General features: G+C 43.4%; 1 protein-coding gene across 2 annotated transcripts; it reads right to left on the bottom strand.

Moving 5' to 3' along the window:
• Nucleotides 1–2,870: 2,870 nt before the first annotated feature.
• DENND10 (DENN domain containing 10) lies at nucleotides 2,871–12,446 on the bottom strand. 2 transcript variants are annotated; one of them, XM_030485792.1, is made up of 9 exons: nucleotides 12,371–12,446; nucleotides 11,608–11,804; nucleotides 10,276–10,355; nucleotides 8,589–8,737; nucleotides 8,289–8,400; nucleotides 7,846–7,946; nucleotides 6,596–6,703; nucleotides 5,911–6,005; nucleotides 2,871–5,220 (listed from the first exon to the last, which is right to left on the bottom strand). In XM_030485792.1, exons 1-9 carry the CDS (start codon nucleotides 12,414–12,416, stop codon nucleotides 5,044–5,046), a joined length of 1,065 nt encoding a protein of 354 aa, XP_030341652.1. In that variant the 5' UTR covers nucleotides 12,417–12,446; the 3' UTR covers nucleotides 2,871–5,043. The 2 variants fall into 2 exon arrangements, with proteins under 2 accessions (XP_030341652.1, XP_030341653.1); XM_030485793.1 differs by having other exon boundaries at nucleotides 11,608–11,824; nucleotides 12,371–12,444.
• Nucleotides 12,447–13,895: the final 1,449 nt, after the last annotated feature.

Below are 13,895 nucleotides of genomic sequence, written 5' to 3'. Positions count from 1 at the left end.
ATCCCTAGAGGAAGACAACAGCCTAGAGCAAAGTAAGGAAAACCAGCAGGTCTCTTGGAGGAAAACAGTTCCTGCTGTGTTTTTGGCACTGAACAAAAGCAGGAAGTAGGGGGTTGAGTTTAGATTCTTTTTGGGAGTTCTGCCTTTTCTGAGCCTTCCTCTAACAACATACTGCCAGACGAGGGAAGAGGACAAGGAAGTAGCAGCACATCCTAAGGACCTGTAACCTGAGGGGAGCATGCTGTGAAGCTGTTCCAGGAAGACAGTATGGATACACACATCTCCAACAGCAGCCGATGGAGACACAAGGAGGGAAGATCACATCGGCCTCTGCTCTCCTGAGCTGGGAGGACACGAGGGGAGAGGAGGAGGCTTGCGCTGCTCTTTTTCCTTGGATAGCTCAGGGTCAGCTGGAACAGGGTTACAGCCTCAACCTGCTGCTCTCAATGAGGTGTTTGTCTCCTTCCAAATCTTTAGTAACATCCTACAGTTAAATTCCCTAACCCCCCATTTCTCTATTAGTCCCATTCCAACAACATACCAGAGGAACCTCAGTTGAGCTCTGATTCCACTCTCAGCAGACATTAAATGGCAGCACAATGAAGACCTGCACCTCTCCCACTCCTTTTTAATCATAATTTAAGAATAGCTGAAGTAAACACCAGTTACGTGAGCCACAGCGGGAGCAAGGAAAAGCAAACAACAAAACAACCCACAACCCACCAGTAGAACAAAGCCAACAAATTGGAGATAACACATCCATGAACTTTGAGTTGTCCTGGTAACCAGACAAGCTATAAATCCTCTGGCACCACACTTGGATGTTTTAAGCAAATTGATGTCATTACAGCTCTGTGAGTAAGGCTGATGGAGCAGGGCTGATGGAGCAGGGCTGGTAACAGTGGCTGTTATTACAGCTGCCCATTAGCAAACTCTGCTGGCTTCTTACTGAACACCCCAGTTGAAAGTTGCCACATTAAACACAGCTCCCTCCGGGTTATTAAATCCCTCTTTGCTTTCCCCCACTCCCTATTGCCCTAACCAGAATTTTCCAGAAGAGAAGGGCAGGCACCTGCCACTTAAATGGTCAGCCTGGGTGATTCAGCTGCTTCCTTAAATCAGGGCAGGGAAAATACATTACTAAAAAGGGCCTGACATCCTCAATCTGGAAATAAAGCCACTGGGAGACTACAACTGCCCAGATTTCATGCAGTAAGTGAGGAGAACAAGACTGGGACAAGCAGCAGAGCATCATGTTTGAAAGACCTGAGAGTCAGCACCTACAGGAAAACCTTTGTAGCATGGAATAGGTGAACAGCATACCTGCCCGAGGCAGGGCTGTCTCCTGCCTTTAGCACCATGGCTGTGTTAAGTGACAGTGCACCAGTGGTGGAACTAGTTTAAGGTGTGGTAAACTGCAACAGATGGAAGATTTCAGCTTCAAGGAAAACATGTCTCAGAACAGCACAATATGCTAACACTTTCCTACCTGCTCAGCTTGTCATCTTGAAATTGAGGAATGCACCATGAGGCTTCCATGTCTCTTTAATGGAGCTTTAAAAAAACATCGTAAGATCAGCTACTCCCATGTTAGGAAATACCCAGATCAAAGCATTTCCCCAGCTGGAGCTGGTGTCCCTGTGTTAGCCCCAAGCCTCTAACACAGCCATGCTGTTCTTCCCTGCAGGCCACAGGGGTGGAGGGAGGAAGGAGGGAGGCAGGGAGGCAGTCCTGCACTGCAGATCCTTCCCCATCAGACAGGGATCAACACGCCACATGCTGCACAGCATGGCTCAGGAAGCAGCTGTTGCCCAGGCTTTGGAATCTCCTTGGAGTCTTGCATCATTTGGCAGCTACAAGGAATGACCTCACCTGACCAAAGATCCCTCTGCCTAACTCCAGCTGCTGCCAAGGCAGAGGTGTAAGGCAGTGTGAGGCAGCTGTGGACTTCCCACATGGAGCTTTACAGCTTGGTTTTTATCTAGAAATGAAGCTGCTTCAAATATCTAGTAACAAATCCCCATCAGCCCTTTTGGCAGCAGTCAGAGGCTGAAAACAGAATGAGCTTTCAGTAGGTCTATGACTATGACTATTTTTGCTGCTCCCCTTGGCAAGCCTTTGCTCTGTTCACCATCTACCTTCCAGTGTCTGCAAACACAGTGGAGATGTTAAGCTCCAGCTACCACATGAGCTGGTCCACGTGGGCAGAGAGTGAGGCAGTGCTCAGGGAGCATGTTTTGCCTCAGCTGAGGAAGGAGCAGTGCTACAATTTGCACTTGAATTCAAGGCTTTCAATTATTCTATACCCTTTTTGGAGGCATGTCTCTCAGTCGGTCAACAGGAACCATCATTCACTCTTTTGTATTTATCAAGAACAGGAAGGCAGTAGAACATGAAGGTATGAATGAAAACTTCATTTCACACAGTCTTTGCTTCTAGGAGGAAGAAAAAAGGATGTCATCTGTGTCATCTGACTGCAAAACCAGCAACTGCACACACAGTCTGCTTGTACACATCCTGGGGAAAGGGAAGTGAGAAATAAGCAGAAATCTTTCCCTGTCCTGACCTTCCGGATTTTTCTATTTTACTCTAAACCCTTTTGAGAGGAAACAAGTGTCAAAAGTCATTAAGGAAACACAAGAACATTTGGACAACCCTCTGAAAGCACTGAAGCTGAGGGGGGCAATACATTTTTCATAGGGCTGACAGAAGAAATCAGCACAGATGACAAAACTGGTTGAACATGTAGTATTCCATTTCCAACCTCAACATCAAGCTGTAGCTTGACCCCAGTATTGCCAAACTAAGAGCTTATAAGGCCTGTGCCCCAGTGGTCACAGCTATTCAAGAATAAACTTACATAAAGGATAGACTGTTCAGGGTTTTTTAATAGGCATGAGCATGCTCTGAGTCCAGTTCCTTAAGTGCAAAATCATATTTAATTTGTTTCACACACAACAGATCTACCATAAACCAGAGATTTTCAACTTGAACGTTTCCAACCCAGAAAGCAAACCAGGCATTCAACATTTAGACTGTAACCAAGCTTCCCTGCTTTTTGTGGTTGTCTCTAACACCCAAACTACCTTAATGATACACCTTAAAGACTTCTTGTTAAGAAGAAACTGAATTTCTCCACAGTTACAAGGTGGTGGTAAGCCTGAAAGTGTACTCAGCTTGCTCTTGGTGACAGACTTCAGTTTCAATGGACTTCAAAATAAGCCCTGAATGGGATTTTCAGCATAATTTTGCAGTTATGCTCTTCCAACTGTTGTAAAAAGTCTCAAAACAGAAGCAGCAATATTAGAGGAACCATTAAGAAAAAGCATTAATGGGCAAATGGGGGAAGAAAAGCTGCAGAGCACATACAGGTAACCAAAGGTGATTGCAGGATTTTTCTCAGAAGTTAAAAGAAAAAGGCACATGCTTCTGTGTTCAGGATTTAAACTGCAGAGGGAATGTTTAAAGTAGGATTTTACACCCCTGAAAATAGGGGGTTATTCTGAAGCACTTTCATTTACTCTGCAATAACTAGTCATTTTCTACACAGATGCCACGTTCCTTAATCACATTCTAAAATAGATTTTCTTCAGGTATCACACATAGCAAACGACACCCCTTGTTTCAAACCAGTTGCACATAGTTAGTGAGGAGCTCTACCACTTCCAGAATAGCAAACATCCAACTATTTAACAATATAAATATTGGTTACTAAAGTTTTAATCCTAAGTATAAAAATCTCTATGTAAAACCACATGCTAGCTGTACAAAGGCCAGGAAAAGGGTTCTTAAAACAAAGTGCTACTGCAGAATTGACTCATCCGTTGTGGCCATTCCTGAAGGAATACAGATTGTTTGGCTCAGGATTTCCCTACAAAGACTCTTAAGTTCTTCTCAGAAGATTACAAAACAGTTAGTTTCAGGCTGCTCAATGAAAGAACAATAAAAATCTCTGGAGTTATGGCTATGCAACCAACCAAGTAGGCAAATTTTAATTCCCTCTAAACTATTTTCCAGTTTTCACTATTACTTCCAAAGTTTCCATCTAGATTTAGTCTACACAGAGCACCAGCAGATAGTACCTGTGTTACAGCTCAAGCAGTTTAAGAGGCTGATGTTCTACTCGTGGTACCTGGCCATTTGAACATCACTAGTCCATTAGGCTTTAATTCATCTGGCTTTCTGTCATATGGATCAGGGATGAGTGGCCAGGTATCTTCTCAGCTGAGAACACCAACTTCTTACATGAGTCCAGCTGTAAAGCTGTGCTTGTCTGTGACCCCCCCGAGGAAGCCCCATGTTAAATAGTGTCATGCTGTCCTCTTTTTCCCCTCCATTAGAGGCATGGGACGGAGTGAAAGGGGGGAAAAACTCTAAGGCAAGAGTTCAAAAGAGGTGCTCAACTCGCACCTGAGCTTTAAAATACCTCTTCCTTTATATACTAAGGCGACCAGCTCAGATTTTCCCAGGCATCCTTTTTTACACCTAGACACTTTCAAGTAGAAAGAAGAGAACTCATCCATTTATTTGGGATTTCCAGGTTACCAGGCAGTCCAGAGCAAGAGCAGAATCTGACAGGCTCACATACCTGGAAGCCCAGAATGAACCCTCAGCCCAACTGCACGTTCAGTGTATCTCTGTGCAGAGACCAGCACACCCAAACTGCACTAGTTTTACACCTGCAGCCTGTGTTGCAGACCCCAGGAAGATGCATCAGAGCTGTCTGACATCTGAAACCTGCAGGACAAACAGCCACTATAATCACGTCTGGCACAGCCTGGACACACAGGCCCATGTATATACACTCATGTTCTGCTATGAAATACAGGAGCCATATATACAAAATTATACTTGGGAAAGATAACGACACCAGGAATATGCCTCCATGTGTTCCCAGTCAAGCTCCAATATTCTGCATTATCATGGTAAATTTGACTTCACTCTGACACCTTTAATTTTTCCATATAAAATATCAGGTATACCTATCTGTACGGCAAAGACAGTATTTTGGAATTGGTCCATAAGACTGCAGTGCAGCACAAATCAGATTTTGAGCATTTGTTCAGCAGCTGCTAAATGAAAAAGGAAGTTTTCTGTAGCTGGTGGAAACCGCTTTTGTTTCAGAGCCTCAGAGTTCAGGGTTGGTTTTTCACTGCCATCAGAAGCTTCAGTAAGTGAGGCTAAAGTAGCCAGGATTTCTTTTGTCTTCAGAGAAATATCCTTGAAAAACAGAAAAACAAGCAATGGTGTTAGGAATTCTAATGTTATAACATACACTTATTAAAAAAAACAAAAAATAAAATCAATACACATTAAAAATAAAATAATGATACATAAATAAATAGTAGATTTTAAATACAGACCCCATTTATTTTAAGGCAAGCTTGCAACAGCTCTGTGTGTGATGCTGAATAAAGGGAGCACAGCCTTTCCACAGGCTCAGCCTCTCCACAGACTCCTCTCTCTGGCCTAACTGAGCTCTTTTGATTAAGCTACTCAGTTGTGAATGTCTAATAATCTATTTTAGATATTTGATATACCATAAAAATCAGGCTTTACAGCTGAGAAGCTGTATCTCAGTAGGGCTTTTTCAAAGGTATTGACAATGCTATTGGCAAGGTATTGAGCAAAATATCCTGGGCTTTGTAGGATAAACCTGGGAATCTAATTTTACTGGAAGTCTTATAATCAATACAATTGCTGAAGTTTCTTCAGCAATGTAGTTATCCAAGAGATAATATAAAGCAAGTCATCCTTAAAAACTTGCATGAAGCATAAAAATGCTCATTTGTACAAAGGCAGAGGGTAGGAGAGATTGATTCTCAGGGACAATCTGCCTCCTTCTCCCCCCCTTTCACTAAAATTTAGCAATAGCAGTAATTTAACTAGATTTAAAAATCAAATATTAACCTTAATGACTTGGCTGTCTGACTTCTCTGGGTCTTCTGCAGACTGAACGATTAGTTGTCCAATTTCTTTGTGAAGTTTTCCCATCGTCATTGCCTCTGAGTAAGGAAAACAACAAAGCACACATTTACACAAAATCACCATTTCTGTGATATCTAGAAATGCATATGAATAACAAGCCAAAATAAGGAGTCCTCTTCATGACTGATGTTTGAAATCTATCAGTAAAGGCAGTAACCTGATGTATCAACAGCTATGCCAGCACAGGCAAGTTGTCTACATCTAAAGTGGCCCTAAGCAGAAGATAAGGACCAGTGGGAGGACAAGCAACATACAAGTTTTGCTTTCAAATCATCCCCAATCTCCAAGTATTTAATACAATGTTATTCTAAAGACTCAGGTTATATCTCTGTATTCAGCTGAATGTCTCTTCCATGGAACTGTTTACCATGGATGTTTTGAAATCTCAACTGTACATTTGTTGGAAGACAAAGAATGTCTTTCCAAATTCCAACCTTCGCCAGTCTTCCAGGGTGTCAATAAAACTGAAAGACAGAACTTACATATTGACTTTTTGGAACCTGGATGGAAGAAGGACCAAGATTGCTTGTCCTGCAGTGAGGTTAAGCAATTAATATCAACTCTGGAATAAAAGGCCTCTAAATCCAAACTATAAAAAGCCACCAACCTTTTACTACAGGGGAAATGGTGATCTCACTGTCTGCCAAATTCACATACACATCGTAGAGGTCCTGTCTGCTGTTCACTTCAGAATCTGTGAATCCAGCAATGTAACCTAGAGAGCAGAATTTTGGCAAGATTAGCATCTTCACAAACAAACCCAAACCCAAGACACTGCAGAAAACCGCAGCCCTAAAGTCTGTTCTGAGAGTATTTGACACAACACTCTTTGAACCCAGGAGGTTGCTCTCTTCTAATTATCAGTCATTTAACAAGCACATCCAGCAGAAGCTTAAAAATCAGCTTCTAAAATTGCCTTGAACTAACGCTATGTGCAATATAAAAAAGATTATTGATTTGACATTTTAAACTCTCTTCCTACCCTGCTACTAAAATGACTCATTTGCAAATGAAAAAGCCACTGAAGTTCCTCTTTAAGAGAAAGCTCCACTCCGGAGCTTCTTGTCGCTAAGTCAGTACTAGATTGGAAGGAACAAACCCAGCAGATTTTCTTATTTATAGCACGCCAGGGGAGCAAACCTAGAGCAGCTTTTCTCTGTGGAAGATGTTTCAAGAGCTGAAAACAAGCACTGTTGGTAATGCAGCAGAAATACTGCAGATGAGTAGTCTTCTTGCCCATTATTCTGTGTAGAGAAGCCTCTTAATTGTCACATTATGTGTCATGCTTTGTATATACCAAGGGTCTCTTCCTGGATGATGTGTTAAGTACTATGCACACACAGCAATGTGTCACACAGATCAAACTCCTACAGAGCTGGTCAAGTCTACCTGTGACTAGGAGCCAGACACTTCACTGGCAGCAGTCAGAGTGAAAATTGGAACTTCAGAGCTAGGAAATGGGGGGGAAAAAAGGTAGAAAAATCCTAACATTCAGTTACTGGCTCTGTGTAGAAGTTGGGTAGAAAAGTAGCTTATCTAAAGTGAGCTGCTTCTGTACAGCAGTGAGGCGTTCAATCCCTCTGATCACAACCTCAGAAAGTCTCAAAGCTGCTTTGCACCTGTGATTAGGAGTGGACTGATGCGGATCCAACAAGAAACACCAGATTAACTACTCATCTTCTAACATACCTGCTTAGTCCATTTGCCTTTTCTAACGAAAATGATGATGTTTAACTTGGAACAATTGCATTAATAGCAAAGTAACTATATTTCTCTACCCAAAGAGCACTGGTGCAAGAACTTGCAGAAACAGAAACTGAATTACGTTTTATTTTTTGCTAAATAAATTCTCCCCACCTGTGCAGGCTTTTAAGGCTTCCACTTCCTCCTCATTTAGATGTACATATGAATGAAGAATTGACCAGTCTTGCCGATGCCACACTAAAGCTGGCAAAGTCCTGGGGAAATTAGATTGGCACTTGACACACAGTAGATACATGAATTAAAGTTTCACAGTATTAATGCATGTCATAAGAAAAGACTAGTCTGGTTAAGTCTCATTTGGCATGCAGATAATGAACTACAAAGACTTCTACTATCAGTGCAAGCAGAGCTTATTGCTCATTCTACAGTTAAACTTCTCTGAGTTGACAAACACATGGCTAAATCCTTAAGAAGGATTTATCAGGATTCCAATAAACAGGTTTAAGAAAGCTTTTCTCCCTAAAATACAGGCATTTCTCTCAAGGAAGGTTCAGCTTTGCTGGACTTTTGGGGGTGGGTAGGGATTGATAAAGTACCTGGTAAACTCCTGAATAGCTTCTATTCTAGGATGGTACACTACAATTCTCTTCTTTAACATCAGTGCTGTATACAAGATAACTGTTTCCATTCCAAACTGAGCTACTATATCTAGAAAAGAGGGAAAAATATTTTATAGAACATACACATGCTGATATTATCATTTGGTTTTTTTAAGCAGCTTAATAACAGCACAGATAATACTGTTAAGACTATTTACTTGAAATGCACACAAAAACTGGATTGTATTTTATATTGTACAAAAGAAATCAGAAGAAAGACTTTGGGTATTAATTAACCTTTGATGGAACCAGCAAGATAAGCCTTCCGAGCATCAAAATCCTTGCTGAGGAAAGAGCCATTTTCCTCGCTTTGGCAGATGCCCTTTGTAAGGACTGCAATGTAACTCTCCATCATCTTAACTGGACTCCCGTGCTTCAAGTAGATTCTGTGTGAAAAGAGGAGAGTCTGCTGTTCTGACTGCAGTCAGTACCAGCAGATATATGAATATAAAAATCAAACCACAGTATCACAAGTAACAGTGTTATTGCCAAGAATTCTTATTCTGAATGCCTGTTGAGGTTTTAAATACTAAACTAGAAGTCTTACAACATGCACCCAAAACCACATCTGTGATTTAGGACAAAAAACTTCCCTGTGTTTTAATTTGAGTTTCTGTTTGGTAAAAGAACCAACATTTACCAACATAGAAACAGGATAAAGGAGTAAGCAGGTGTCCAGACTAAGGATTCTTTGCAGACTTGGAATGCTTCTGCTTCATGAAAAAGCAACTACTATTCTAACTCCTGTTACTACATGCACACCATATGACCAGTTAAGTTTTATATTCTTCACCCATTTTCATCATTAGACATTCTTCTGTGCTCTTTGTTAAATGATGAGAGAAAAATATAAACATGTCCTTGATACCAATTTAAAACAAAACAAAACCAAACCAACACAAAACAACCACACACCAACAAGCCTCATGTGCCTTTAGCTGTCTTACAGACAGCAGAGAGACACCATAACCTAATTTACAAGCTAAGGCATTTCAGGAATAGCACTGAAGCTCTCAACTATGTGTTTTCCTTATTAGCTATAACACAAAGCTATGTCACATTTGAAATTCACTTATCATATTTAGAGGAATCCATCCTGGATTCGAAAAGAAGTATTAGCTGATAAATCAGCATTAATGTGATCCACAACGAATCTGAGTATTTCATGTATCAGTGAAAACCAACAATCTCAGTTTTACAGTACCCTACAGAGCTGGTAAGCCTGACAGCATGCCCAATACATACAATAACCTCACAACTGTATCCAATTAGTTGCAAAATCCTAGGGAACAATCTTAGTATCATGAGCCAGGACCCAACTAGTTTGGGAACTGAAGGAAAAGCAAAGATGCAGGGAGAGATCAGGAGAATGGGGATGTGGAGGAAAGTAAATAAAGTAGTCAAGGGAAGAAGAGGGAAGTCTGGTTGGAAGAAGGGAGAAGACAGAGTCACAGACCTTGAGAGGCAGAGGGCTCTCATTTTCCTAGAGGAAAAGCAAAAACATCTCTGGGCGCAGCCTGACCTCTGGGAGATCAGAGGAGCTACAAGAAACACCTTTAGTACAGATGCTGTGGAAGGATGCAAGCTGCCCACCATATACATGGTGACCTTTAACTACATAGTGACCTCTTCCCAATAGTTTATACTTTGTAAAAGTATGTTCTTAGAGAAAACTAGTGGGTGGGTGGTGGTGTGTGGCTGTAGAAGACACATTAAAGCCTATTGGGAATCTGACAGTCACCCAACACTTACTGCATGAACCCAAGATAAGCTCAGATCAAGGACTTATATAGTTAGATTCAGGACTTAGTTTCCAGCAGATTGTTAGACCAAATGCAAACCCAACACAATGCAATTTAATGTTTTGCTCTGGCAAGACCTCAACATGCACACAGCAGTATCCCACCACAGCTTTTATACAGACCTACACAGTATCCTAGTGAAGGCTGCATACTTCTCTGGGTTGAAGTCTTTGGCCATCAGAACAATGGAGAAGTGGGTCACCTGGGTAAAAAACACACACAGAAACCCACAGAGCTTATTTAATGACCCCATATGAACAGTCTTTCTCACATTCTTGAGCTTACTGCAGTACTCTGCCAAGGTGTTTCAATTAAAACCCAAAAGCGAGCGGTAGCAGCAGATCCAAGTCACTAACTGCAGAAAAGGCCTGGTTAATGGATTTCTGATGTGACTCATCTCCACTGAGTCAGCTCTAGTACATACTATCTTTTGCTCAATCTACTCTCTAAGAGTTGCTTTCCTTTAATCTCGTAAGATTATTTTGAAGAGAGAAAGACATTTCTCTTCCCCACAGCAAATAGGAAACTTCCTGAATTTGTTGCCAAAGGAGGCTGTGGAGGCAGACAGCAGCAACACATTTAGAAAGAGGCTGGAAAAAAGAAATCATGGATAGCAGGCCCACAAACAGAAATACTCTTGAACTTCCTTAATCCACTGATTGTGGGCTGGGACAGTGTGAGGCTAAAAGCCCGCAGACACTGCAGACAGTGACCAGGCTCATGTGTCTTCCTTAAATAGCATCTCCCACTGTTGGAGACAGCACTGGGACACATTGTTTTACTGATTTTTTTGACATCTTTAAGGTTCATAGGAGATGTAAGCTTGGAGTGAGGAAAGGCAAGCAACATTGTGCTGTGGGCAAGCAAAATTACCACGTTATTCTTCTACTTAACAATATAGCACAAAATATGAATACTGAATAAACTTGGACAATTTAATGATCCTTCCTAACAGGGAAAGTATAGAACATAAAAGCATATCTGTAGTCTTCCAGTTATCAATGCAGTGGCAAAGAAAGTACCTGCATAACTCAACCTTTTGAATAAAAAACCCCATCAAGTTCTATACAAACAAGATGTTTGGACAGTATGAAAAACCCTTTGTAGAAGATTTTTGTTTGAGTTTTTCTTCTGAAAAAAGAAAATTGCTGAACTTGAATCACAAAGTAACTAAAAAGAATGGCATGAAACAGCATTACCATTTTAATACAAAGAATCTATACCGGGTAATGAGTATCTCAATCCCTCTGCAATTCCACCCAATATACGTCTGGGTGAAAACTGAAACATGTGGACTAGTTAGCCGGGTAAAAGCTGCATTTGTGAGTGCACAAAACCTCAAATACCTTCCCTTCCTCATAGCATACGTCAGGAAACACTATTTAAACTGCCAGAGGAAGCGCTGCAGAAGCCTTCCCTGCACTCTACTGAAAAACCCAGTGGTCAAGTCCTACCTTTTTCAAGGCTGGAGAATCTTGAACTTCCACAGTTGTGATGTAGAACCATGACCTTTTATACTGGCCAAATACAAAGGTATGAAGCAATTTGTTTTCATCTGTAAGGCAGCACTTTCGCAGCAAGAGACTCCTCAGTTCAGCTGTTACAGACGGATAACACCAAACCCACAAAGCATCTCCGTTGGTGTCTTTTTCTATGGTGGAAAGATGTTCACTGTGAGAATGCCAAACAGCAGCAAGGAAGTAAATCGATGGGTTAATCAGGTTTGTTTCCTGGAATCAGATTAAAATTCCACCTTACCCTGACCCTAAATATCCAGTTCTGCCACTACGGTTTAAACTGCAGAGCAGCACTTGTGCTACGAGTTTTAAGTGTTAACAAATATCCCCTCTTGACCTGCTTAATGAGGTCAAGTAAGCACCAGGAGTGTGAATAGGCATTCCTATGAGCAAGGTATTGACCAACAAGCACCCAGACCAGCTTATTTATGATTTCTCCCCTTTTTCCTATTTCTGATTTCAGACAGAAACCCCAGAAGCTGTGAATTTAAGGCACTTTGCCCGAGTTGTGCACGGTTTCGCCGAGCCCGCACCCCTTGGCACAACCACAGGCTGGCAGCGCCCGGCCGGGACAGGCCCTGCGGCCGCAGCTCGGCGGGGCACCACTAACCGGCACCCTCCGCCGACCCCTGGCCCCGGGCCGGCCCTCCCGGCAGCCTCCCGCGCCCCAAACGCATCCCCAGGCCGGGCGGGCCCTCACCGATCAGCCCCACGGCCAGCAGCAGCTGCGGCTCCGGCTCTGCCATCTTCCCACCCCGGCCCCGCCGCCTTCCGCCCGCCGCAGGCCCGGCCCCGCCCCGCCCCGCCCCGCCCCGCCCGACGCGAGTCCCCTCAGCGCCCGCCGCCATTTCTGAGCGCCCCCTAAGCGGCGGCTCTGACACTGCCGATAGGGAATGTGACCCGACAGGAGGGGTCTGGTGGCAATTTTCTCCCGAATTGAGGGCCTGAAGATGTATTTACCCCTGAACAATGGCCAAAATCACACAACCATAGAATCATTGAATGGTTTGGGTTGGAAGGGACCTTAAAGCTCATCCAGTCCCAACCCCCCAAAGCTCTCCAGGTTTCCTGTAGCCCCTTTAGGCACTGGAGCTGCTCTAAGGTCTCCCCTTCAGGAGCCTTCTCTTCTCCAGGCTGCCCCAGCCCAGCTCTCTCAGCCTGGCTCCAGAGCAGAGCTGCTCCAGCCCTCGCAGCAGCTCCGGGGCCTCCTCTGGACTCGCTCCAGCAGCTCCACGTCCCTCTTGTGCTGTTGCCCCAGAGCTGGACCAGGACTGCAGGGGGGGTCTCCCCAGAGTGCAGCAGAGGGGCAGGATCCCCTCCCTCGACCTGCTGCTCACGCTCTGGGGGTGCAGCCCAGCACACGGGGGGTTCTGGGCTCAAGCATGCACTGAAGCCGGGTCATGGGGAGCTTCTCCTCACCCAACACCCCCAAGCCCTCCTCAGGGCTGCTCTCAATCCAGTCTCCACCCAAATACAGGTGTAATATGCATAAAAGCTGGTTTATGCCTGAAAGGCGGCCTGAGTAAGCTGAGGAACGTCCATAGAGCACAATGGCTCTTCCTGTGTAACCATACATCAAGTTTATTTGCAAATTAAAAGATCTCATTTTCAAGTTTGGATGAACCTGAATACCACACGCAGAAGACAGAGGACACAAACTCCATTAATAGCCCAGAGCAGCCACTGATGAGGAAGAAGAAACTTCCGAATTAACTGAGATAACTACGGGAGCATCAGAAATGGCCAAAGAAAATCTGTAGTCCTGGGAGAGAGGCCAGGCTTGTCAAGGATCACACCTGGCTAGGGAACACACTGAAGGGTGGCCTATCATGCGATTTTCATAGAGTTGTCATAAAACACACATATTCAATATACTTAGCTGCCATGTAGAAAGAGACATGAGGAGTCTGACCATAAAAGCTGCTTCTGACAGAAAATCATCTTGATTCAAGCCTGGTAGGCTTTCAGGAACTTGAGAGAGATTCAAAAGTGGAGCGGGCTCCCAAATAGCAAATGCTGCTGTAAACCAGCAATAAATACTGGGCAGCAAACCTGTGGTTCCCTGCCAGGGCCTGGGTGACCCCAGCGAAGACTGCAGAGCCCTGGGACAGGCACTGGCTCTGGTGACACAGGCACGGGCAGCCTGCGGATGCTGGGAAGCAGTGTCTCTGCTACTCAAATTAATTTCATAAAGACAAGGACTTGTTCAGCACTATAAATAGCTT

The sequence above is a fragment of the Strigops habroptila genome, chromosome 5 (assembly GCF_004027225.2).
Source record: "Strigops habroptila isolate Jane chromosome 5, bStrHab1.2.pri, whole genome shotgun sequence".
Taxonomy (NCBI): Eukaryota; Metazoa; Chordata; class Aves; order Psittaciformes; family Psittacidae; genus Strigops; species Strigops habroptila.
This window is presented reverse-complemented; position numbering and strand designations above follow the sequence as displayed.